The sequence below is a fragment of the Artemia sp. Qi Xiang Cuo genome, chromosome 20, assembly GCF_049724085.1.
Source record: "Artemia sp. Qi Xiang Cuo chromosome 20, ASM4972408v1, whole genome shotgun sequence".
Classification (NCBI taxonomy): domain Eukaryota; kingdom Metazoa; phylum Arthropoda; class Branchiopoda; order Anostraca; family Artemiidae; genus Artemia; species Artemia sp. Qi Xiang Cuo.
In genome coordinates, this window is record NC_142813.1 from 33077742 (window position 1) to 33103012 (window position 25271).

At 35.9% G+C, this 25271-nt stretch overlaps 2 protein-coding genes across 3 annotated transcripts in view; one reads left to right on the plus strand and one right to left on the minus strand.

The window, feature by feature from the left end:
• LOC148940116 (uncharacterized) overlaps positions 1 to 25271 on the plus strand; it is a 307698-nt gene that overhangs the window by 194376 nt on the left and 88051 nt on the right. The gene's annotated exons all lie outside the window — the stretch shown is intronic.
• On the minus strand, positions 15 to 25197 carry LOC148940119 (uncharacterized). The gene is made up of 3 exons (XM_089105949.1): positions 24816 to 25197; positions 8583 to 8757; positions 15 to 1892 (listed from the first exon to the last, which is right to left on the minus strand). The coding sequence occupies exons 1-3, from the start codon at positions 25040 to 25042 to the stop codon at positions 1767 to 1769; spliced, it is 528 nt and encodes a 175-aa protein (XP_088962075.1). The 5' UTR covers positions 25043 to 25197; the 3' UTR covers positions 15 to 1766.

Sequence of the window (25271 nt, forward strand, 5' to 3'; positions counted from 1 at the left end):
TAATTTTTTATCGATGTTATGACAGTAGTGGTCCTGAAGTGTCGATGTTCTAGCGCCTTCCCAATCCTGCATGTAGACAAATTGCATAATAAACCAACCTTGCTCCTGGACTGCATAAACCCTGGTATCCCCGTAGGCATAGTTTTTGGATCTTTTGACTATTTTGAACAAAATTGATATTCAAAATTTCGATCAATGATAAGGGAGGGGACATTTAAAAACGGCAAGGTGGATCGTGGCACTCCAGTTCACTATGCAAAATCCTCCTCAACATACCCTGAAAGTTTTGACTTAATACCCTCCTTAGATATTACTGATGCGCCCTTCTGAAAACCAGCATGTACGAAGCGTGTTTTGATTGTGTTCAATATTACCTCATCATGTTCTGGAAGTTTCATGGCGACATGGTAAGCTGTTCCAAAGATATTGCTGATATGTGCTTTTGACAATCTGTATGCAAATAGTATTTTTTGATTTAGTTCAACTTTCCCCTCAACATTTCCTCAAATTTTCACTTCAATACCCTCAGCCTCGATAGTACTCGCTAAAGAAGCAGTAGTTCTTGTGGTAGCAGTAGTAATAGTAGTAGTAGTGGTGTTAGTTGTAGAATTAGTGGTAGTAGTGGTAGTAGTATTAGTAGTAATGGTAGAAGTAGTAGCAGAGTGCAAATATTGCCTTTTTGGTCAATTGATGGTCCCCCTTATCATTTCCTGGAAACAAAATAATGCACTTATTCATTCCTGAGTTACACCCTTTTGAACACCCGTATGCACATCGTGTTTCGATTTGGTTCAACACTCCCCTCAATACTTTTTGAAAGGTTCACCTGAAAGGCCTTCTTCTTTTTGGACACTAAAATTCAAAAATGCCCACCTTAAATAGTATATGCAAACAATGAACGAATACTACAGCTTACTGCTCCTGCCCCGAGGGCTCGGGGGGGATGAGGTGAGGGGAGGGTGAGTTGAAATCCATAGAGACATAAATACTGAAACCTTCAATTATACTGAACAAAATGTCTATGTCAATTGTTATAGAATGTGTTTTGGGGAATTGAGGGTGCAAAATGGGCATTGGTTGCCCTCCAATCACTTTTGACTCATAAAAAGGGTACCAAAACTTTTAATTTCCAAGCGAATGAGCTTCTTTCGAATTTTCTACGCCAACTCCTTCTAGATCAAGTGCTTTTGTGAAAACAAAATACATTGAGCCCACATCCCTCTTTACTTAGGCAGCGCTATTGCGCTGCCAATCATAAAACCTTATATGTTAACAAGGCAGCTTGCATAATTTACAGCCCTTGCCTCAGGGGCTCAGGTCGGTTACCTCAACCCCTGAGGCATTGCTATTTGACTTTTGAACTATTTTGGACAAATGGCTATCTCAAAATTTCTATTGGATTTCTTTGAGGAAAAAAGAACACAGAAGAGGGGCTAGTTGACCCCTGGTAATTTTGATTTCTGAAGAGGGCACTAGAAATTTCAACTACCAATCAAACGAGTCCCTCTAAAGTTTTATGTGACCACCCCTTCCGTGCAAGGTGGCGCTGGGAAAAAAAATAACTACTACGTTCCCAGTACTGTGGAATCTATTAAAAAATGAAAAGAAATAACTTATAGGGGACGTAGCTACTCTTTACCACGGTGGTTTTTTTTTCACATTTGAGGTTTAAATATAGCTATCATTCTACTTCAGTATACAATCAAGTATTTATCACTTAATTCAATATCATAGAATTGATTGTTATTAAAATATCGTAAAAAACGTTACAAATATGACCCTATTATATTGACTAGGATCCTCAATGCGACAGCCCAGGCTTCAAGGTCAAATTTGGAGACTTCGCCTTCTAGTTCTTCCATAATAAATTCTAAGAAGACAAAGGAGAATCTCTGTAAGAGAATAAAGAAAGTTATCACACAGTCTATAAATTTTTGAGTCATATTTAAACGCTTAGAACAAACCTCCTGGCAGCAGTTTTTCATTTCAAAGTGCCGAGATTAGGCATATAAGTAGCAATGTTAATTTTTTGGCGGGGGAGGGGTCGTCTTGTTTTGTAATGGCCTCATGTTCATCAGAACAGTCTATTTTAGGATTTTATCCTCGATTTCTCCCTGTGGTACGTGCTAGGTTGAGAAGGGTGAAATCTAAGACGTATATCATACCGCAGCATGAGCTAAAATAGACTAATTGCTCTTCCCAATTCTATCACAGCTTTTTTTATCCCTTATGTGAGTTTGTTTTTACCTTTTCTTATGTGAGAGATACATTTTTCAAGTTCTTTCTATCCAAAGGTCTTATAAAAACAAAATACGAGTAGAACAATATGGAATTTTTTTCTATAAGACAGTGGAATGCAAAAGCTAAAAGGATATTTCGGCCATATATCCAAGGGCCGTCCTCAGCAAAACAAATGAAAAGATATAAAAGAAACTCACACTAAAATACAATCATTAAATCTAAAAATTTTTTGGAACTTCATTACAGACTTCGCATTTTTCCTGTTTTATAGAAAAAAAGAGTCCCTATTGTTCTACTTATGTTTTGTTGTTTATTATGAAAAGGTAGGATGGTCTTCGTCGCTATTTACCAAAACACTGTTAAGGTTCAACGTCTTATAAATGAAAACGTTAATACAGGACTGCGCTTGCCATTTTTGTGTCCTTAATTTCACACTCAAGTTTTTTCTGGCTGACTGCGCTTTTCTCTTCCTGAGATAAGTAAATAATACTAAATCAGGGGGCTAAATCTGGGCCATACGCATCATAGTCATTTTACAATTTTTGAGAAAATTTTTGGAGTTGTAACAAACGTCCTAAATTTCAACCAAAGGTGCCATGAAATTCCGATTTTTATTATCATTATTTTTTGGCAAATACATTCATTTTTACTTTTCTCTTCGAGCTTTTTTAGTTTTCAATAGGGCGCCATGTTATAGATAAAATGAAAGTTTGGCTTTTCATAGATATACTAATTTTGACTATAGTTTTAGTCATTTCTCAGTTATTAGAAAAAAAAAAAAAAAAAAAAACCAACTTAAAAGCATATTGCACTGTTTGCCTTTGAGTGAAAACAATATATACTTTTAACAGTGTGTTTTAGTTTTTGATTAAATAAAAAAAACAAGTTTTTTAAACTGAAAGTAAGGAGCAACATTAAAACTTAAAACGAACAGAAATTATTCCGTATATGAAAGGGGCTGTCCCCTCCTCAACGCATCGCTCTTTACGCTAAAGTTTTTTATTGTTTTAAAAAATAAAGTTGTGAGACAGAGTCAAACTTTAGAATAAAGAGCGAGGCGTTGAGGCGGGGACATTCCCTTTCATATTCGGAATAATTTCTGTTCCTTTTAAGTTTTAATGTTGCTCCTTGCTTTCAGTTTAAAAAACTTGTTTTTTTATTTAATTTTTGATCGTTTTTTAGTTAATGCAGCTTTTATTTTGGCTCACCGTCATTGAATACGTAAACAAAATTTGCATAAAAATTTAACTTTTCTTTTGCTAAATGGATATCTCTAAATTTGGTTATGGCGTAATTTACAAATTAACTTTCGTAACTAACTTCTCTAATCGTATATGTTTCTTCTGGCAAAAAATACAAAGTTGCAGATTTTTGCAGATATGAGCTTGAAACCTGTGTAATAGGGTTTTCTGATACGCTGAATCTGACGGTTTGATTTTCATTAAAATTCTTTCACTTGTAGGGGATGTTTCCCCCTCTTTAAAAAATCGGGTAAATTTTCTCAGGCTCGTAGCCTTTGATGAGTAATACTAAACTAAATAAAATTTATATATTTAGAATCAGCATTATAAGCCCATTCTTTTGATACATTTATTGGCATCAAAATTTCGTTTTTAAAAGTTTCGGTTACTATTGAGCCGTATCGCTTGTTTTTTTTAATTGTTTTTTTATTACGTATATGTTATTACGTATATGAGGGGGTTCTTCCCTTAATCAATACCGCGCTCTTTACGTTAAAAGTTTAACAAAAATTTGATTCACAAACCCCTGAATCACAAAGGCCGTTTAATTAGAATAGATAGCTCTTTTGAAAGCACTAAAACAAACTGTAGCGTAAAGAGCGAGGTATTGACTTGGGGGTGAACCCCCTCACATACGATATAATTTCTGTTCGTCTTAAGTTCTAATGTTGCTTCTTACTTTCAGTTGAAAAAACTTGTTTTTTTTATATTTAATTTCTGATCGTTTTTTAAATAATGCTTGGAAATCCGGCGCCCCCTTCATAGAAATGTCCCTTACCCCAAAGAAACATCCTTCACGGAAAGATTCTCCAGAGTAACCCCCTCCTCTAGCCCCCCCCTCCAGAAAAAAATCCTTCCTGAAAATGTCTGTATACTTCCCAATAACCAATAAATAATGCTGGCAAGTCCGGCGCCCCCTTCATGGCAATTTCCCTTCCCAAAACTTCCTTCATGGACAGATCCTCCAACATAACCCACCCCTCCGCCCCCCCACAACCCGAAAAAAAACCTCCGGAAAACGTCTGTATAATTCCCAATAACCAATACAATATGTTAACAATGGGTAAAGTTCATAACTTTTATCCCTCCCCCTGGGGACTTCGGGGGATTAAGTCATCCTAAAAGACATATTTATCATATTTTTGACCATGCTGAACAAAATGGCTATCTCAAAATTTTGATCGGGTGAATTTGGAAAAAAAATAAGCGTGGGAGGGGGCTTAGTTGCCCTCCATTTTTTTGGTCATTTAAAAAGGGCACTAGAACTTTTAAATTTCCGTTCCAATGAGCCCTCCCATGATATTCTAGGACCACTGGGTCGATACGATCACCCCTGGGAAAAAAAAAACAAAAAAAAACAACAAATAAACACGCATCCGTGATCTTTCTTATGGCAAAATGCAAAAATCCAGATTTTTGTAGATAGGAGCTTGAGACCTCTGCAGGAGGGTTTTCTGAATATGATGAATATGCTGAATCTAATGGTGTAATGTTCATTTAGTTCCTGTAACTTTCGAGGGGTCATTCTCCCTTTTTCGGAAAATTAGCCAAATTTTCTCAGGCGCGTAACTTTTGATGTGTAGCACTAAACTTGATGAAAATTATATATTTGAAGTCAAGCATTAAAATCTGATTCTTTTGATATATCTATTGGTATCAAAAACCCGTTTTCTAGAGTTTCGGTTACCATTGAGCCGGGTCACTCCTTACTTACAGTTCGTTACCACGAACTGTTTGAAAATCTCAAAGACAAATGAGAAATAAATCAATATAACAATCAAGATGACTGTAAATAACTAATGAAAATAAATTGAATATTTGATATATAAAACACTAATGCCTCAAAATCTCAACAATTCGAGATTTTATTCACTATTTTATTTATTTTTCAATATTGTAAATGTAAGAAATTTTTTTATTATATAATTTTTTAAGTAAAGTGCAAATGACGCAATAGTCTTTAGAACTATTATGGTTAGGGGAGGGGGACGGAAGTACTAGCCAAATTCCTGATTGTAGTAATTTTAGTTCGTTTTAAGTTTGAATCAAATATTCATTTTAATTTTACTTGTTTTAAGATTTATTTGTTCGTCTGTGTTGGTCAAATCTATGTTAGTAAACCCCCCCCCGTCTATGTGGGGGGGGGCTCATTTACTCTTTAAATGTTGTTTCTGGTCGTTTGAGTTTGAAGCATTCGAGAACTTTAATTCTGCTGGTCTCAAGTTTTACATACTTCTTCACTTTTCTTTTAAAAAATTATTTTTCTTTTTCTTTTTAATTCTTAGAAAAAATTCTTTTTAATTAATTTCCATTTGTTTTGATTACCAAAATCTTATTATTGGTTAATATAATGAAAATTTCGTTTGTTTTTCACGTCTTCGGATTAAGAATTAAAATATCAGATTTTAATTTACTATTTCTAATTAGTGTCTTTTTATTGATTTCAACGTCTCTCTCAATGTTTCCTGAAAGTTCTGACTAAATACCATAAGCCGTTCCTGGAACACTACAGATAAGTTTCTTGACAATCGGAATACGCATAATGTCTTTTAATCGAGTTCAACTTTCTCTGAGAATATCTACTTAATATCCTTTACTGTTCCTGAGACATTGCACACACCATTTTAACAAGCTGGACGTACGCAGTATCTTTTGATATAGTTCAACATGTCTTGGAAGTTTCAATTAAAAACCATTAGCCATCCTGAGATATTGTAAACACCCTTTTTTGACAACTGGGATGCATGTAATTGTATTTTGATAAAGTCCAACATCCCCTTCAACAATCTCTGTAAGTTTCAGTGTAATACCTTTAGCTATTCCTGAGATAGTACAGATATGCCAATATGATAACTAGAATGTATATTGTGTCTTTTGATTTAGTTGAAAATTCCAATCACACTTCCTGGAAGTTTTAACTTAATAATCTTAACCATCCCTAAGGTATTGCAGCTGTGCCATTAACAATTGGTATACACATATTGTCTTCCCAAACTGCTCTTGAAATATTGAAGGCTGAAGCCATAGCGTTTTGACAACCTGTATGCATATAGTGTATTTTGGTTTTGTTTACCCCCCCCCCCCTTAGTGTTCCATGAAATGTCTTACTTAATATTCTTACCATTTGTGAAATATTGCAGATAATTTTGACAATCTGAATGCACTTTGTCATTTTGATTATAAAGATGGTGTTAAACTCTTTTGATTTAGTTCAATAGTCCTAGTTGTAATAGTAAAAAATTGCATTTAAATTTGCAGTCACAGGTACAATCGCAGTAGTGGAAGCAGTATAATAGTAGAAGTCATAGTTACAAGTAGTAGAAGCTGCAGTCACGAGTTGTCTCATGTGAAGTCGCTATTTCTTGCTCTCGCAATTGCAAGTAGCCGCAGTAGTAGTCGTGTTGCATTAGTACTCGGAGTCACAAGTAGATTCAGTCACAGTCAAAAGTTGTTGCAGTTTCAGTTAGTCACAGGCGCAATTATTCGTAGTCTTAAGTAGTCGCAGTCACAAGTAGTCATATTTGCAGATAGTCGTGGGCTTTGCAAGTGCGCATATTCTATCATAAATTGGCTATTGATAGCCATGAGACGGTCAAGGGCACTGGAGGCATTATCATTAATATTTAAAACCTCTTCGAAATTTACTGAACTTAGCTCTTTCCCAAATTTTTACAGATTTTTACTTTTTAGCACATTTTTTCCACTTTTTAGGCTCTTTAAAGTCAGTAAGGAAAAGTTGGTTTATTTACCAAAAATCTTAATTCCATGGGACCGTTGGTTCAAATTTGGAACGAATGGTATAGTTTGTAAAATCCTCATAGAGCAGAAGCGCACTGGGGAAAATAGCGGTTGGGGAAAATAGTGGGCCAGGGAGGTTACGCATATAAGATGTATGGACTATATTCACCACCCAATAAGTAAGGGACAAGACTTGGAGGATTTTTACCTGTCTTTAACTATAGATATTTGGCCAAGGGGATGTAAACTATCTTTTGCTAGTGTGCACAACCTTCATGCTTTAAGTTATTTCTTTGAACCTCTGGTGTACGTTAAAGAATTATAAATAAAATCCTATTGCCTTCGGGGTATAGCCACCACAGCCCCAAGGGCAATGACCCTAAGTCAGGTTAGGCTAACCGTTCTTCACAGTTTTTTCTTTTATTTTGTAGAATACCTCTTAGGGTTCGCTTGGTCAGAATTTCCAGAGTTCCATAAGTGTATACTCTGTAAATGGCACGAGCACCACAGTAATTCAAAAACGTTAAATGCTTCAGAGTTTTCAAAATATCTGCGATATATCGGGAATCACCATGCGAAACGAGTTAACATTCTCAGGCAGGATTGTGGGAATTGTCAATTGGACCTTAAATTTGGACTTTAGGAGGAAAGAGATATATTGAAAGATATTTGTATCAAGGAATTGTACCGGATTTCCACAAGGGTATAATCTGTAAATGGCACGCACACCACAGTAATTTAAAAACGTTATATGCACCAGAGTTTTCAAATTATCCGCAATGTATTGAGAATCACCATGCCGAACGAGTTAACACTCTCGGGCAGGGTTGTGGGGATTGTCAATTGGACCTTAAATTTGGACTTCGGGGGGAAAGAGATATATTGAAACACATATGTATCAAAGTAATAAAAAACAAACAAATCTGCAATATCTCGGCAACGGCTAGGGGGATAAAGTTGAAACTTTCAGGTACTATTGGCGAGAGAAAGGGATAGAATGGGACAATTGAATTGAAGTCTGTGTTGAGGATGAGGTAAATGTGATAAACAATTTCGTTTCTGATCTACCAAAACGTTTTTTTTTTCACAGAAAGCTCTTATTGAACCAGCAATCCGTATGATTTTGTTTCCGCTTTTTTTATTTTAATATAGCCGTTAATTTTTATATTGGAAAATATCTATGTACAAAGTTTGTATATTTTTTTAAAATACTATTTGTAAACTCTATTGTAATCATTTAAAATTTCCCTATCGACAAAACTAGAAAATATTTGGATGGGTAACTATCTAGCCTGTTGGAAAAAAAGCGTCATGTAATGTCATTGAATATTCATTTCCTTAATTCATCTCTCAATTACTAACTTCAAAGCCATCTCTTCTGATTCCTCTGGTATTGTAATGGTTTGCTAGAACTTCCAACATGAAATCAATTGAGTTCCTGTCTTCCAAATTTCTTAAAATATCGTCTAGGCTGGATTCGACTCTTTTGATCTCTTTTTCATTGAAGTCTTTTTCTTCGGGATACTGTAGGAAAAACCTAAAACCATAAACTGAGTTAATTGTACATTTAAAAGGTATGTTGAAACACTTGGAAGGGAAAAAAATTCTCCTTTTAAGTGTAGATCCCCCTTCAAAGGAAACAACAGAGACACCAGAATAGCCAGTGGTGGATGGGAAACGGGAAATATATTTTAGGATATTTTTCTTTTGGAATAAGTTTATCCTAAAATACATTTAGGAACAAATTTTCGAATAAAAAAAAGCAACTAAATTTGCGCGCAAAATGAAACAAAAGTCACTAAATTTTAAACGATAAGGATTCCTAGCAAAGGTGTCAATCCATTTAACCAATAACATATTTAATTATTATGCATTTAATCTTAAAAGAAAATCCTACTCAAACCAATTACAGAAAGATTTGTTGCTTCCGAAGACTATAGTACGAGTAGATGTAGACTTGTCTTTATGCAATTTTCTAAACCTATGAATAGTTTACAGAAGGAGTCAAAAATCAGAAGGAGAGATAGTCAAAAATCACCCTGCCTGCATAGATACCACTTTTGTTTTTATAACGGCCATGTAAATTGTACCTCTTTCATAACAGGGCAGTTCCCCCCCTCGAACGGAAATTCCTTATATCTTTATACATTTAAAAAAATTAAAGAATGGGAAATGAAAAATTAAAATTGAACTTAAAATCCAGCTTTCAAGTTGATCCTCGTTCATTGTCAAATTCAACTGAATAAAATGAACAAGTTAAAAAAAATCATATCACTAGAGAATCTTATAAACTTCGGATGGGCTTCATTTGATAGGAAGTCCGAATTTTTAGTGTCCTTTTTAAGAGCCAAAAGTAAATGAAGGGCAACCACCCCTCCCCTCAAGGCTATTATTCCCCAAAACTCATCCAATCAAAATCTAAGAGAGCTATTTTGTTCAGCATTGTTGAAAGGTTCAATGATTGTGTCTTTGGGAATGTCAAACTCTCCACTGCCCTCAGGGCAAGGACTGTAAGTTAGGCAATTCGTTTATTGTTTATACATAGTATATTTTGTTCAGAAAGATATGCATATACATTCTTAGACCACACTGGCTATACATGACAAATGAAACTCAGAGAGGAGAGAAACTAACAAAATGAAAAATAAAATCAAAAAGGTCGAAAAAACGAGAATATTGTCAGCCAGTGACGAACCATGAAGATGAACAAAATATAAGCAAATATTTCGACAAGGACCTCCGCCAAGTCGTCCTCAGTGCTAAACAAAAAAGAAGAAAAAGAGAGAGGAAAAAAAAACAAAAATCGAAAATCTAACCTTTCGAAGTTTACTTTACAAAGACATAACAGACACTGAATAAAAACCAGGCAGGAATCAATGAAAATGAATTTACCAAGATGATTGGGCAGGGATCTTTTGCCTTGCAATAGTTTTAGCTGGTCTACAATTTCGGTTTTCATTAGAAATGCCAATAGGTTCTTTTAAGTTATATCGGTTGAAAGTATTGATTGAGTCCTTCAAAATTAAATTGTTGTAAATTGGGCTTAATGAGATATCTCCAGTATCTCTATATATTGCTAAATTTTTGTTCATATATTTTTTATCTCAATTACCTCTTTAAAAGTTTGTGGTACGCCATTTACAGTTGATATTAAGGTTGCCTCGTCAAACAGAACTTGATGGGTCGGATTTACGAAAATATGCGAAGCCAATACCGAATCAAAGTTGTCATTGTTATTTTTTAATCTCAGGGACTTACCTATTGAAATTTTGTGCTCATGCAAACGTTCACCTAGTTGTTGATGGGTCCTACCAATGTAAAATTTTCCACAAGAACACGGGATTCTGTAGACACCACTACCTAGTACATGGTCAATTTTATCCTTTCCTGAGTTGAAAAAGTGTTCAACTTATTATAGTTGAACACTTTTTCAACTCAGGAAAGGATAAAACTGACCCTGTACTAGGTAGTGGTGTCTACAGAATCCCGTGTTCTTGTGGAAAATTTTACGTTGGTAGGACCCAACAACAACTAGGTGAACGTTTGCATGAACACAGAATTACAATGGGTAAGTCCCTGAAATTAAAAAATAACAATGACAACTATGATTCGGCATTTGCTTCACATATTTTCGTAAATTCGACCCATCTAGTTCTGTTTGACAAGGCAACCTTAATATCAACTGTAAATGGCGTACCACAAACTTTTAAAGAGGTAATTGAGATAAAAAAATATATGAACCAAAATTTAGCAATAAATAGAGATACTGGAGATATTTCATTAAGCCCAATTTACGAAAGTTTAATCTTGAAGGACTCAATCAATATTTTCACCCGGTATAACTTAAAAGAACCTATTTGCATATCTAATGAAAACCGAAGTTGTAGACCAGCTAAAACTATTGCAAGGCAAAAGATCCTTGCCCAATCATCTTGGTAAATTCATTTTCATTTATTCCTGTCTGGTTTTTATTCAGTGTCTGTTCTGTCTTTGTAAAGTAAACTTCGAAAGGTTATATTTTCGTTTTTTTTTTATCTCTATCTTTGTCTTCTTTTTTGTTTAGCACTGAGGACGACTTGGCGGAGGTCCTTGTCGAAATATTTTCTTATATTTTGTTCATCTTCATGGTTCGCCACTGGCTGACAAAATCCTCGTTTTTCACCCTTTTTGATTTTATTTTTCATTTTGTTAGTTTCTCTCCTCTCTGAGTTTCATTTGTCAAAGATATGCATGTTTGGCCTTACTTTCTAAAAAGACGAAGGGGATTCAGGAGCCTTTCAGAGGCATTCTGAGAATGTTGAGGGGAGTGTTGAAATAAGTCAAAACACGTTGTGTGTAAACGGGTCGTCAAACGGGCGTAACTCAGGAATGATAAGTATATTAATTTGGAACTTTCAGGAAATGAATAGGGAGATGATCAATTGGCCAAAAAGGCAATACAGACTACTAGTACTTCATACTACAACTCAGTGGCGGATCCAGGTGGGGGGCACAGGTTGGGGTTGGGGTTGGGACCGCTTGCTTTAATTGGGGTTGGGACGATGTAACACTTTAAAGTTAGTTTTTGCAATTGGCTTTTGATAGTTGCGTTGTTAATAAGTCTGTGATTGTTAAGACTGTTTCTTTTTCCAAACAAATTTGTAACTAAGTCTCAGTTACTTTGTGTGGTCTCTGTTAGATTTTACAGATGACATATACCGCCTAAAAGTATTTAACTATATTTCGATTTATCAAGGAAATCTGTCCGCATTACCACAAAAGCCAACTGGGAGGCAAAAATCTTCATTTTTGTAATAACAAGGAGGAAAAATTTAAAAACCTAACTTCGTTAGGCTGTCGAAATGATATTTCAGGATTTTGCTGCCACAATGGGGCTGAAAACCTCAATATTTAAACTTCTTTTTACTTTAAAAAGGTTTGTTTTCGGGTCTTGCTATGGTACTACTACTACCACTAACAACTCACCGCAACACCAAGCCGCCTGAGGCCAACACAGCTATGCACGCTCCTTCTCCATCCCAATCTATTCAAAGCCTCCCTTTTTACACCATCCCAGGAAATTCCCATTTCCTTTAAATCTTTCTTTATGACGTCCTCCCACTGTAGACGAGGACGTCCTGCTTTCCGTTTAGCCCTAGACAGTTGGCCGAAAAGGATAATCTTCGGCAATCTGTCATCCTTAATCCGCACAACGTGCCCTAGCCATCTCAACCTTTCTCTCATTATATCCCTAGAAAGCGGGTTTGAACCAAACTTTTCGTACAGCCTAGTGTTGGAAAAACGGTCAGTCAGCCGGGTACCCAGAAAAATCCTTAAGCAATTTCTCTGGAAAACAACTAGCAAATCTTCATCCGCTTTTCGGAGCGCCCATACTTCAGAGACATATTTGACCACTGTCGTCACTGTAGCTTCTAATATTCTAATCTTGGTTTGCAGACTGATCTTCCTATTCTTCCAAACTTTTTTTTAACTGTGAAAAAACATCCTGAGCCTTGGCTATTCTACTTTTAACATCTTCACTGCTCCCACAATCTTTATTAAGAATACTACCAAGGTAAGTGAAGCTGCCCACCTGATCAATCTTTTCGTTATCCAACGTCACCTTTTAATCTTCACTTATTCCTAGCCTCAGTGACTTAGTCTTCCTAAGATTAATTTTCAAACCAATACTAGCACCTTGAACTCGCACCTTGGCTATACTACTTTTAACTTCTTTACTGCTCCCACCGTCTTTACTAATAATACTACCAAGGTAAGTGAAGCTGCCCACCTGATCAATCTTTTTGTTACCCAACGTCACCTTCTCATCTTCACTTATGCCTTAGTAACTTAGTCTTCTTAACATTAATTTTCAAACCTATTCTAGCACCCTGAGGACCGAAGGTTTTTGACAACTCAGGCGCTTCTCAATTTTTAACCTAGGAGTGAAAATTTGGTCGACATATCCTCTACCTTTTCTAAAACCGCACTGTTCTTCTATTAAAACTTTCTCTACAGCTTCTCTCCGTCTAAAAAGTATCATATTAATAAGTAATTTGCTACCTACAGAGACCATACTAATGCCTCGATAATTACCACACTCACTCTTATCATCTCACTCATACAATTGTGTAGTTAAGTTTTTCCTAAAATCGTTAGGTACTTCCCTTTTTCGAAAATCATATTCATAATCTTCAGTAACTTATTTCTAACCTCAGAGCCACCAAAAAACTCATTTACCACACTATCAGCATCCTTATTGTTTTTTAATCCTTTTAGTACTGTTCCTAATCCTTCCTCACAAAACAAATGTTCCTTCACATCTAAGGTATCACAAAAGTTTTCCTTTTCCTATATATCTTATCCTGTAACTCTGTCTCGGTGTAGCACATTCTCAAAATGTTCTGCCCATCTCTCCTTAACTCTTTCCTTATCACTAATTGTGGCCCCGTTCTCATCTTTAACCGGCACAGGTCCAAATTGAGTATTCCCTCTCAAATTATTAACATGCCAGAATAACATTTGACTATTATGCCATTTGGCTGCATCTTCCAGATCTTCAGTAGTATTATCCATGGCCTCCACTTCACACCTCCTTACTTCTTATTTAAATACTTTCTCCACTTTCTTTACATTCCTTTTGTTTTAGTTCTGAAACTAATTCTTCCTCATATAATGTATCTTCCCTTACATCCAAAGTGTCAAAAGGTACTAGCTCATGAAAATTTACATAATTTTTTAAACTACAATTAAACTCCCCGGAAAAGGGGTGCAATAAGAATTGTTAATAAACTAGCTTAGAATCAATACCAGACTCTGCTTAGAGAAACATAACTTGGGCCATTGCCTAAACATGATAAAGGGACGATAACACTATTAAGAAATTTTTTAATCCGATTTCATAACTTAGGTCATTAGAGAAACATAGAGAAACATAACTTGGGTCATTGCCTAAACATGATAAAGGGACGATAACACTATTAAGAAAATTTTTAATCCGATTTCATAAGTTTAAACGTCTGTGCATATTTTCTTAGAACTAGAAACATTCTGCTTTATTTTGGAATAAAAAGGTCCGTGGGACAGGTTTCCCATCAAAATAGATCCTCCTCCCAAAGAAATCTGTGTATATTTTGCAATAACAAATACTATGTGTCGACAATGGGCAAGTTGTATAACTTACAGCCATTTCCCTAGGGCTATGGGGGAGCTTCTCATTCCCAAATGCATAGTTATCGGACCTCTCAACTATGCTGAATCAGGTGGATGTCTTAAAATTTTGGTCAGAAAAAGGGCACTAGAACTTTGAGTTTCTACAAGTGAGCCCTTTCCGATTTCTTAGGACCTTTAGTTCGATATGATCACCCCTGGGAAAAAGAAACATAACAAAAAATAAACTCGTTAACACACATCCATGATCTTTCTTCGTAAAAAAAATACTAAATTCCACATTTTTGTAGATAAGAGCTTGAATCCTCTACAGCAGGCTTTGCTGACATGCTGAATCTGATTGTGTTATTTTCGTTGAGATTGCTCAACTTCTTTGAACTTTGAACTTTAACTTTATTGAATATAAACACACAAATAAAACACAACTCCAGGGACTGATCAATGATCTCTAGAGCCTAAGTGTTGCCCTTGGAGAACCCAGGTATTCATATTAATATATCACTGATTATTGACAAAACAACAAAGTGACTGCATAAGAAAAAAAAAGAGACAGAAAGAAAGAGAGAGCAGAAGAAGAAGAAGAAGAAGAACAAGAAGAGAGAGAGAGAGAGAGAGAGAGAGGGAGAGAGGGAGAGAGAGAGAGAGAGAGAGAGAGAGAGAGAGAGAGAGAGAGAGAGAGAGAGAGAGAGAGAGAGAGAGAGAGAGAGAGAGAGAGAGAGAGAGAGAGAGAGAGAGAGAGAGAGAGAGAGAGAGAGAGAGAGAGAGAGAGAGAGAGAGAGAGAGAGAGAGAGAGAGAGAGAGAGAGAGAGAGAGAGAGAGAGAGAGAGAGAATCCTCCTAAACATTATTCATTTGTACTAGTAGAAAGAAGATGTTCATTATAATTGTGTCGGAATGACGGAACTGAAACATAATCTTTTATTCCCAGCAGAATACCTGTTCCACAATTTCACGCCAACGTATTTCATAGATAAAGATGCTCTTTGCGTATGACAAACATTCGAAATAAGAGAAAAATGTGTAGATGGCGACGTTGGATAAGCATGATAATATGCCAATAAATGAAAAAAGGACAAGTTGTGTTAGTCCTGGGGGTGCTAGACTATTATAGTATTTATACATGAATGCAGCAGTTTGGAGCTGGCAAATTTGTCTTACTGTTAGTAATTGAGATTTAAGAAAAACTTCTTTAAGATTAAGTTTATTAAAATAAGTTGACTTTACAGCTCTATTTTGTAACGTTTGAATTGTCTTTAAGTTATAACAGAAAGAATTAGCCCAAACGTAACAACTATACTGGATATAAGGATAAACAAGAGTAAAATAAAGGGTTCGCAAAAGGAAATGTTTCAGTCGGTGCAAAATTCCAGCTCCTCTTGCAATTTTTATAGATAATGAATTTAATTGTTCTTTCATTGACAATAATTCATCAAAGATTACACCTAAATATTCAAATTTTGAAACCCTATATATCGAACATCCTTCAGCTGTTAAATATAGTTCTTCGTTTACTTTTTTAATAGTAGAAAAAATCAAGTAACTTATTTTTTCAATATTAATCAATAAACGGTTATTCCTGATATATTTCATTAGATCATCCAACACGCTCTCCACGGTCTTAAAAAGGGCACTTAAAACTCGGAATAATAAAACCGTATCATTTGAGAATGATATTGTCAAACAATCTTTCCTCAAATTTCCTACATCCGTCGTATAAATGAGGTAAAGGAGTGGCCCTAAAATCGACCCCTTTGGAGCTCCGCAAGCTAGTAGGTGCTCTCGTAATCTATTTGGTTTAACTATAGCCACCTGTGACCTATCCGATAGATATGACTCAATCCAACTAAAAATCCACGGTGAAAAATTATTTTTCTTTAACTTTCTAACTAAAAGATTATGGTTTACTGTATCAAATGCTTTCGACAGGTCAATAAATAAAGCTGAGGTATAAAAACCCGTATCTAGAAAATCTTTCACTTTATAAATAAAATGGGCAATCGCATGATCCGTCAATTGCCCTTTCCGAAATCCATACTGGCTAGGTGGTATTATTTCATTTTCTTCCGCAAAGTTACTAATTATATCATGCATTATTTTTTCACAAATCTTCGAAATAACTGGTAGAATTGAAATATGGCGGTAATTATTTATCTGTTCCTCATTTCCATATTTATATAAAGGTATAATACGACTTTTCTTAGACCTTTTGGAGCTAATCCTTTTTGAAAAGACAAATTGATTAAAAAAATCAAAATATGAGATATCACCGGCAAAACATGTTTCAGAATTCGTTTAAGTATTTTTAGGGATATTTTCCAATTTCTCCAAAATCAAGCAAATTTTTGGTTCTTATAATTTTTGATGGGTAATATTAAAGTTAATGAATTTTACATATTTATAATCAGCGTAAAAAGTCTTTTTTTTACATATCTGTTATTTTCAAAATTCCATTTTTTATAATTTTGATTACTATTGGACTGAGTAGCTCCTTACTTACAGTTCTTTACCACGGGCTGATTGTCACTGCTCTTCCTGTAATGGGCTTAAAAGGGGGTTTTAAAGGGACACGCGAATATTGTCCTTGTGTAATAAATAATAATTTATTAATATAAACATAATTTTTGTGTGCATATTACTTTTGTTTCAGAGCCTTTTCCGCTTGAGTCTTCCAAAAATAAATACCAGAAAAAAGTACTATAAAAATAGCCGCCTTCCATAAAGCTCATTGATGCATGTTTTTGATTGCATAGGTTGTATGTTCATGTTGATATCTATGTACAACGATACATACGCATGAAAAAGAACCTGGAATCTCTCAAAAATGACATCGAATCAAACCAAAAAGTAAACTATTCGAATCTCCATTATCGAATATTCAGTGTAGAAAACGTTTTTTTCGGATTGAAAGTCTCCAAAAAAGGCATTTTTCAAAATCTAGGCATTGGTAAGAAACAAGGGGGCATCAACATACCTCCCACCCTAAATAACCGCAACCAAAACTAGCAGGCGGACAAAAATGTAGAGATGTTGGGCTCATTTAAAAACCTATTTTTATATCTAATCACTTTTGACGAACTAGACTTGACTTGCCATCATAAAGTGCTACATGACACCCCAAGCTGTACTTCTTGTTGTTGTTTTTTCAGTTTTCTAATACTAATACAAAAAAAAACCTTTTCCAATGAAAAGACTAAAAAAACGGTGTTTATCATTTATTATTTCCTTTCCTCTCTTAGCTTTATAAGAGAGATGTTTAAAGGCTCAATTCGAAACTGCTAATTATTTAAGCATATTTTTTGCAGATTTGTAATTGAAAAAAAAGCAATAAATAGCCGCGTCAAGTGGTGATAAAACTTTGAAGTCTATATTATCTTATTATCTACACCGTCATAAAGTGCATATAACATTGTCATGAGGTACCATATGGCACCAAAAAGGGCTATTCTCGGCGCCACCTTTTTAGTAGAAATGCTAATAAGCATGGATGGGAGAACCTTCGTAATTTCTTAGCTCGAAAGCTTTACACCTAAGTTTTACAATCGCTGCTCTTGTATACTCTCCCTCCCATCCCCCTAGTAAATTTTTATAAATCGTGGGCTGATTAGCAGAATTAGCCGACTACTGCAGCATCGTAGAGAGATGTTTAATTGTTCATTTTAAAGCTCATCTATATATCTGCTCTTTGCAAATTCTTCTCTATAACTCCATCATAAAGTGTCATGTACCACCAAAATGGCTTTTTTTGGTGGGATTCCTAGAGTAGAGATGACGGGAACCTTGAAAGTATACCATACAAATCTACATTGTCAAAAACCAATAATCTGAGGCTTATATTTATAGTGTTACCCCTGTCAGCCCCCTTAGGAACCTAGTAAACACCAAAACATAGGACAATATTAGAAACGCGTTTAAATAAGAAATTTACAGAGAATTACAGGAAAAATTATCATTTGATGCTGATTTAGAAATAGTAAACATTATTTCGGCTAACCTTAACAGCAAAAGTTTATTGCGCGAAGAAATTTAAAGGAATTTAAAAAAGCCTGAAACCCCTCTAAATTACTTTTACCTTGAGAGTTTGTCTGTGAAAACTTATAACTTATAAGATATAAAATTTTCTTATTTTTCCACTATCAAACCAATTCCAATGCTTACCCTAACGGAGTCTATGGCTGTGTTTAACAAGAAATAAAAAGAGGAGACAATTCAGCTGTAACTTCACCTTCAAGTTTGTGAATTAAGGCCTCAAGTTGTAACTTGCAATTCTCAAATTTTGACTTGTTTGTTCACTTCAATTTTTCGGTTTTCTGCACTTCTTTGTCAAAAGATTTCAGGCGTCATAAAATGTTAAGGCACAAGAAGTAAAAACAACGGAAGTATACTTTCTTCTGAGAAACTTTAAATTTTTAGAAATAATGCAGCAGAAAAATGCAGCCCACCCTTACCTCTCCAGCTCCTCTTCCTCCCCTACCCAACCTCCCAGCCATAATAAAATAAAATGTTAAGGCACAAGAAGTAAAAACATCGGAAGTATACTTTCTTCTGAGACACTTTGAATTTTTAGCAATAATGCGGAAGAAAAATGCAGCCCACCCTTACCTCTCCAGCTCCTCTTCCTCCCCTACCCAACCTACCAGCCATAATAAAATAAAATGTTGAGGCAGAAGAAGTAAAAACAACGGAAGTATACTTTCTTCTGAGAAACTTTGAATTTTTAGAAATAATGCAGCAGAAAAATGCAGCCCACCCTTACCTCTCCAGCTCCTCTTCCTCCCCTACCCAACCTACCAGCCATAATAAAATAAAATGTTAAGGCACAAGAAGTAAAAACAACGGAAGTATACTTTCTTCTGAGAAACTTTGAATTTTTAGAAATAATGCAGCAGAAAAATGCAGCCCACCCTTACCTCTCCAGCTCCTCTTCCTCCCCTACCCAACCTACCAGCCATAATAAAATAAAATGTTAAGGCACAAGAAGTAAAAACAACGGAAGTATACTTTCTTCTGAGAAACTTTGAATTTTTAGAAATAATGCAGCAGAAAAATGCAGCCCACCCTTACCTCTCCAGCTCCTCTTCCTCCCCTACCCAACCTACCAGCCATAATAAAATAAAATGTTAAGTCACAAGAAGTAAAAACAACGGAAGTATACTTTCTTCTGAGAAACTTTGAATTTTTAGAAATAATGCAGCAGAAAAATGCAGCCCACCCTTACCTCTCCAGCTCCTCTTCCTCCCCTACCCAACCTACCAGCCATAATAAAATAAAATGTTAAGGCACAAGAAGTAAAAACAACGGAAGTATACTTTCTTCTGAGAAACTTTGAATTTTTAGAAATAATTCAGCAGAAAAATGCAGCCCACCCTTACCTCTCCAGCTCCTCTTCCTCCCCTACCCAACCTACCAGCCATAATAAAATAAAATGTTAAGGCACAAGAAGTAAAAACAACGGAAGTATACTTTCTTCTGAGAAACTTTGAATTTTTAGAAATAATGCAGCAGAAAAATGCAGCCCACCCTTACCTCTCCAGCTCCTCTTCCTCCCCTACCCAACCTACCAGCCATAATAAAATAAACTGTTAAGGCACAAGAAGTAAAAACAACGGAAATATACTTTATTCTGAGAAACTTTAAATTTTTAGCAATAATGCGGCAGAAAAATGCAGCCCACCCTTACCTCTCCAGCTCCTCTTCCTCCCCTACCCAACCTACCAGCCATAATCAAATAAAATGTTAAGGCACAAGAAGTAAAAACAACGGAAGTATACTTTCTTCTGAGAAACTTTAAATTTTTAGAAATAATGCAGCAGAAAAATGCAGCCCACCCTTACCTCTCCAGCTCCTCTTCCTCCCCTACCCAACCTACCAGCCATAATAAAATAAAATGTTGAGGCACAAGAAGTAAAAACAACGGAAGTATACTTTCTTCTGAGAAACTTTGAATTTTTAGAAATAATGCAGCAGAAAAATGCAGCCCACCCTTACCTTTCCAGCTCCTCTTCCTCCCCTACCCAACCTACCAGCCATAATAAAATAAAATGTTGAGGCACAAGAAGTAAAAACAACGGAAGTATACTTTCTTCTGAGAAACTTTGAATTTTTAGAAATAATGCAGCAGAAAAATGCAGCCCACCCTTACCTCTCCAGCTCCTCTTCCTCCCCTACCCAACCTACCAGCCATAATCAAATAAAATGTTAAGGCACAAGAAGTAAAAACAACGGAAGTATACTTTCTTCTGAGAAACTTTGAATTTTTAGAAATAATGCAGCAGAAAAATGCAGCCCACCCTTACCTCTCCAGCTCCTCTTCCTCCCCTACCCAACCTACCAGCCATAATAAAATAAAATGTTAAGGCACAAGAAGTAAAAACAACGGAAGTATACTTTCTTCTGAGAAACTTTAAATTTTTAGAAATAATGCTGCAGAAAAATGCAGCCCACCCTTACCTCTCCAGCTCCTCTTCCTCCCCTACCCAACCTACCAGCCATAATCAAATAAAATGTTAAGGCACAAGAAGTAAAAACAACGGAATTATACTTTCTTCTGAGAAACTTTGAATTTTTAGCAATAATTCGGCAGAAACATGCAGCCCACCCTTACCTCTCCAGCTCCTCTTCCTCCCCTACCCAACCTACCAGCCATAATAAAATAAAATGTTGAGGCACAAGAAGTAAAAACAACGGAAATATACTTTCTTCTGAGAAACTTTAAATTTTTAGCAATAATGCAGCAGAAAAACTGCAATAGTATTGACAAAATTCCTGTAAATTCTGTAGACTTTGCATTAAAATTCGTTGGTACTAGTCTAGAGTCCAGGTACGCACGCGAGAAAGACCGCATCGAAATCTCAAAGCTACTATTGATAAATAGATTTTCCCTGGCTTGTGAGGTGTTGCTCACTCCGTGACAAAGATTTAAACTTTAGTTTTTTGGGGTTTAGGGGGACTAAAAGGTACCTACGTTAGGTTAGGTTACGTATTTAATATATGCTATGCTTTAACCCCCCCCCCCCACCCTAATGTGCAAATATATAGCCCAAATTTGTTTCTGAACTATTATATTTCCATCCTATTTTGTTTTATTTCCTTAGCATTAACGAAACTTCGCTTCTCGCGTGTGTACCTGGATACTTGATAAGTACCAATTCCTTTAATTGCTTGTAAGCCTTCTAAAATTTCTATATATTCCATACAGGATAGTATTTCATAAACAATAATTTTTTTGTGTGCCAATTCTCAAAGATACCAAGGATAGTATCCCCCTTGAAATATCTGTTTGACAAAATTTCGGATTGTTGTTGGGAAAGCTTAAGGGGAATGGTATGTAAGACCTAAATATTTATGATGCCCTATCTTAGCAAAAACTCATGTGACTTGTTGAGTTCCATTTCCTCATTACAAAAATTTCTGCGAAATGGTGATTCAGCGCATTTTTAAGAGCTAAAACCGAACAAAAATTAATTTAAAAAAAAGATTGTACTGACGAAAGCAAAAAACGATGATAAAACAAAACAAACAAAGATTATTGCTTCGCAAGTTATGCAACTTATATCTGCAGTATCGGTGCAAATCAACTGACTAGTAAAATTTCTCAAGATTTGTAAAATTCTTAAAAACTTTACTTTTGTTTCTAATCGTGAGGTCTCCATTTCTCCTAAGGTGCCTTTTCCACAAAACAGAAGCTTTCAGATAAGTTATTCGAAACTGGATTTGACAGCTTGAATCCAGGCCTTGATAGCCTGTGCTCCTTAAATTTTATTAAATTTAAAAACAACAATTTTTTTTCAACTGAAAGTAAGGAGCAACATTAAAACTTAAAACGAACAGAAATTATTCCGTATATGAAAGGAGCTGTCCCCTCCTCAACGCCTCGCTCTTTACGCTAAAGTTTTTTATTGTTTTAAAAAATATAGTTGTGAAAAAGAGTCGAACTTTAGCGTGAAGAGCGAGGCGTTGAGGACGGGACAGCCCCTTTCATATACGGAATAATTTCTGTTCGTTTCAAGTTTTAATGTCGCTGCTTACTTTCAATTAAAAAAACTAGTTTTTAAATTTAGTTTCTGATCGTTTTTTAAATAATGCTGCGAAATTCGGTACCCCCTTCATGGAAAATTTCCTTCCCCCATGAAAAATTCCTCCATGGAAAGATCATCCTATGAAAACCCCTCCCCCACCAGAAAAAATCCCCCCGAAAAATGTCTGTATATTTCGCAATAACCTATACTATATGTAAACAATGGACAAAGTTCGGAACTTGCAGCCCTTCCCCTGGGGACTGTGGGGGATTAAGTCAACCTTAGAGACATATTTTTTAGATTTTTCGACTATGCTGAACAAAATGGCTATCTCAAAATTTTGATCAAGTGACTTTGGGAAAAAATGGTTGTGTGAGGGGGCCTAGCTGCCCTCCAATTTTTTTGTTACTCCGACATGATAAACAAGTAGAAAACCCCACTTGATGGTTGTTTTACTGCTTTCAGATCTTAGGGATCTTTGTGGTTCGTCACTCCTTGTAACTTTTATGTCTCTGAAACTCCTAAATTCACTTTTTCAGACAAGTCTATGCCACATGATCACTGGGATACGTTTTAACGTCCCGTATTTTGGGAGGGGGGGGGGGCTGGATAAATTTCTGAAAAGCAAAGAAATGTTGCATTTATGCGGCAATTTATAATGAACTGTTGAAGAAACATACAAATTCACGAGCTTACAAAAAAGCTAAAGCACAAACCAGTGAAAAAAACAAAACAAAAAAAAAACTATGAATTTTTACCGGGCACTTAATGGCCGTGTCACTGACGCTAATTCCTTCAGTTCATTGAAGTTTTGGCTAATTGTTTCTTATTGTGAGTCCCTCATTCCTCATGAGCACTTTTTTTTCACAAGACAAAAATTTTCAGATGAGTCACTCGAAGCTGGATTTGAGAGTTAGAAACTACGTCTTGATATCTCGGGCTCCTTCAACTTGACATTAACTAAAACAGTGTTTGAAATTGTGCATAACAACAACAGGAGAGGACAAAGGGTGTCAGAATTCTGGTCGAGAAACGAAGATAGACTCTCCCTTATTGATTGATAAAAAGTCAAAATATTAGTTTAATTACAATTATATCTCTAGTGTTCGAACTGGCATTATTATGTCTAATAAAAGAAGTATGAAGAAAAGCTAAAAAAAAATGAAACGAAAAAACAAAACTCGAGAATGGGACATGAAGGATCTAAGGTATCAATATAAAGTCTTTATAGAATATAAAGATATCTTCATTGGGGTGTATGGACCCGAAGTTGAAAAGGTCTTCGGTGAGTTACAACTCGGAATATAAGCGATTTCAATGTATTAACGCCTTTCTACCTTGCGCCATAAATTTAGGGATTTTTGAAATTAGTGCTTGATTAGTGCTATCTACAAGAATAACACTGCTGCAGTTAAGGTAGGAAATGAGATTGGCAGCTGGTTTTTTATTAAATCAGGAGTTAAGCAGGGTTGTGTTCTATCCCCCTTTATATGGATTATTTTGATGGACTTCGCCTTAAGGAGCACAGGAAAGGCAATGGGAAACTACGGAATCGAATGGGGAGGAAAAACTCTCCTGGACTTAGATTATGCTGATGATTTAAGCATCCTAGACGAAAGTGTGAGCAAAATGAATGAAGTTGTAGAGGTTTTGCGACTACAGGGTGCTAGAATAGGTTTGAAAATTAATGTTAAAAGACTAAGTCACTAAGGCTAGGAATAAGTGAAGATGAAAAGGTGACGCTGGGTAATGAAAAGATTGAACAGGTGGGCAGTCTCACTCCCCTTGGTAGTATCATTAGTAATGATGGTGGGAGCAGGGGAGATGTTTAAAATAGAATAGCCCAGGCTCAGGACGCTTTTTTACAGTTAAAAAAAAGTTTGGAAGAACAGGAAGATAAGTCTGCAAACCAAGATTAGAATATTAGAAGCTACTGTGATGACAGTGGTCAAATATGGCTCTGAAGCATGGACGCTCCGGAAAGTGGATGAAGATTTGCTAGATGTTTTCCAGAGAAATTGCTTAAGGATTATTCTGGGTACCCGGCTGATTGACCGTATTTCAAACAATAGGCTGTACGAAAAATGTGGTTCAATACCGCTCTCTAGGGCTATAATGAAAGAAAGTTTGAGGTGGCTAGGGCACGTTGTGCTAGCACGATGGCTAGGGCAGATTGTTCTTTTCGGCCAACCGTCTAGGGCTAAACAGAAAGCAGGTCGTCCTCGTCTGGGGTGGGAGGATGTCATAAAGAAAGATTTAAAGAAAATGGGAACTTCGTGGGAGGGTGTAAAAAGGGAGACTTTGAATAGATTGGGGTGGAGGAGGAGCGTGCGTAGCTGTGTTGGCCTCCGGCGGCTTGGTGCTGCGGGGAGTTGTTGGTAGTAGTAGTAGTAGTTCTATTCTAGGGTTAAACAATAGATTAAGGAACTCACCGTTCAAAGAATCTCATCATCGCTTTTCCTTTCGTTCGAAATTCATTCCATACAATTTTGACAGACTGTTTTTGGAAAGGAGTTAAGTAAACAACATGTTTTGGTACAACTAATTTCGATGTTGTAAAGAGTTCACATGTTTTTACTATATTTCCGATGCCTGTAGCCTCTATCGATGATCTTCTGTTTCGGTTTATTTTCATTGTTCTAGTTCTAGATACTTCCATTTAGGTGAACAAATTAAAACTGAAGACCTTGCACTTTGTCAGTAAAAATAGCTAGGCGTTTCTAAGATTGTTCTCAAAATGGAAGCAAATCCTGGTCTGGCTGGTTTAGGAATTGTACTAATTAATGTCGAGATATTGACATTTGTTCTTACAAAGCCGTGTCTTTCAGTTGATGTGTAATCATACTGCCCGGTTAAATACAATTGGGAAATGATTTCATGCTTCAGGT

Bases quoted from the DNA above. Each gene is read 5' to 3' on its own strand.
- LOC148940119 (XM_089105949.1), bottom strand. From the start codon at position 25,042: ATGGAAGTATCTAGAACTAGAACAATGAAAATAAACCGAAACAGAAGA. The intron at 8,758-24,815 runs GTGAGTTCCTTA...TTATGGTTTTAG, and splicing joins ATGATGAGATTCTTTGAACG to GTTTTTCCTACAGTATCCCG. The intron at 1,893-8,582 runs GTTAGTAATTGA...ATTCTCTTACAG, and splicing joins TCAGAAGAGATGGCTTTGAA to AGATTCTCCTTTGTCTTCTT.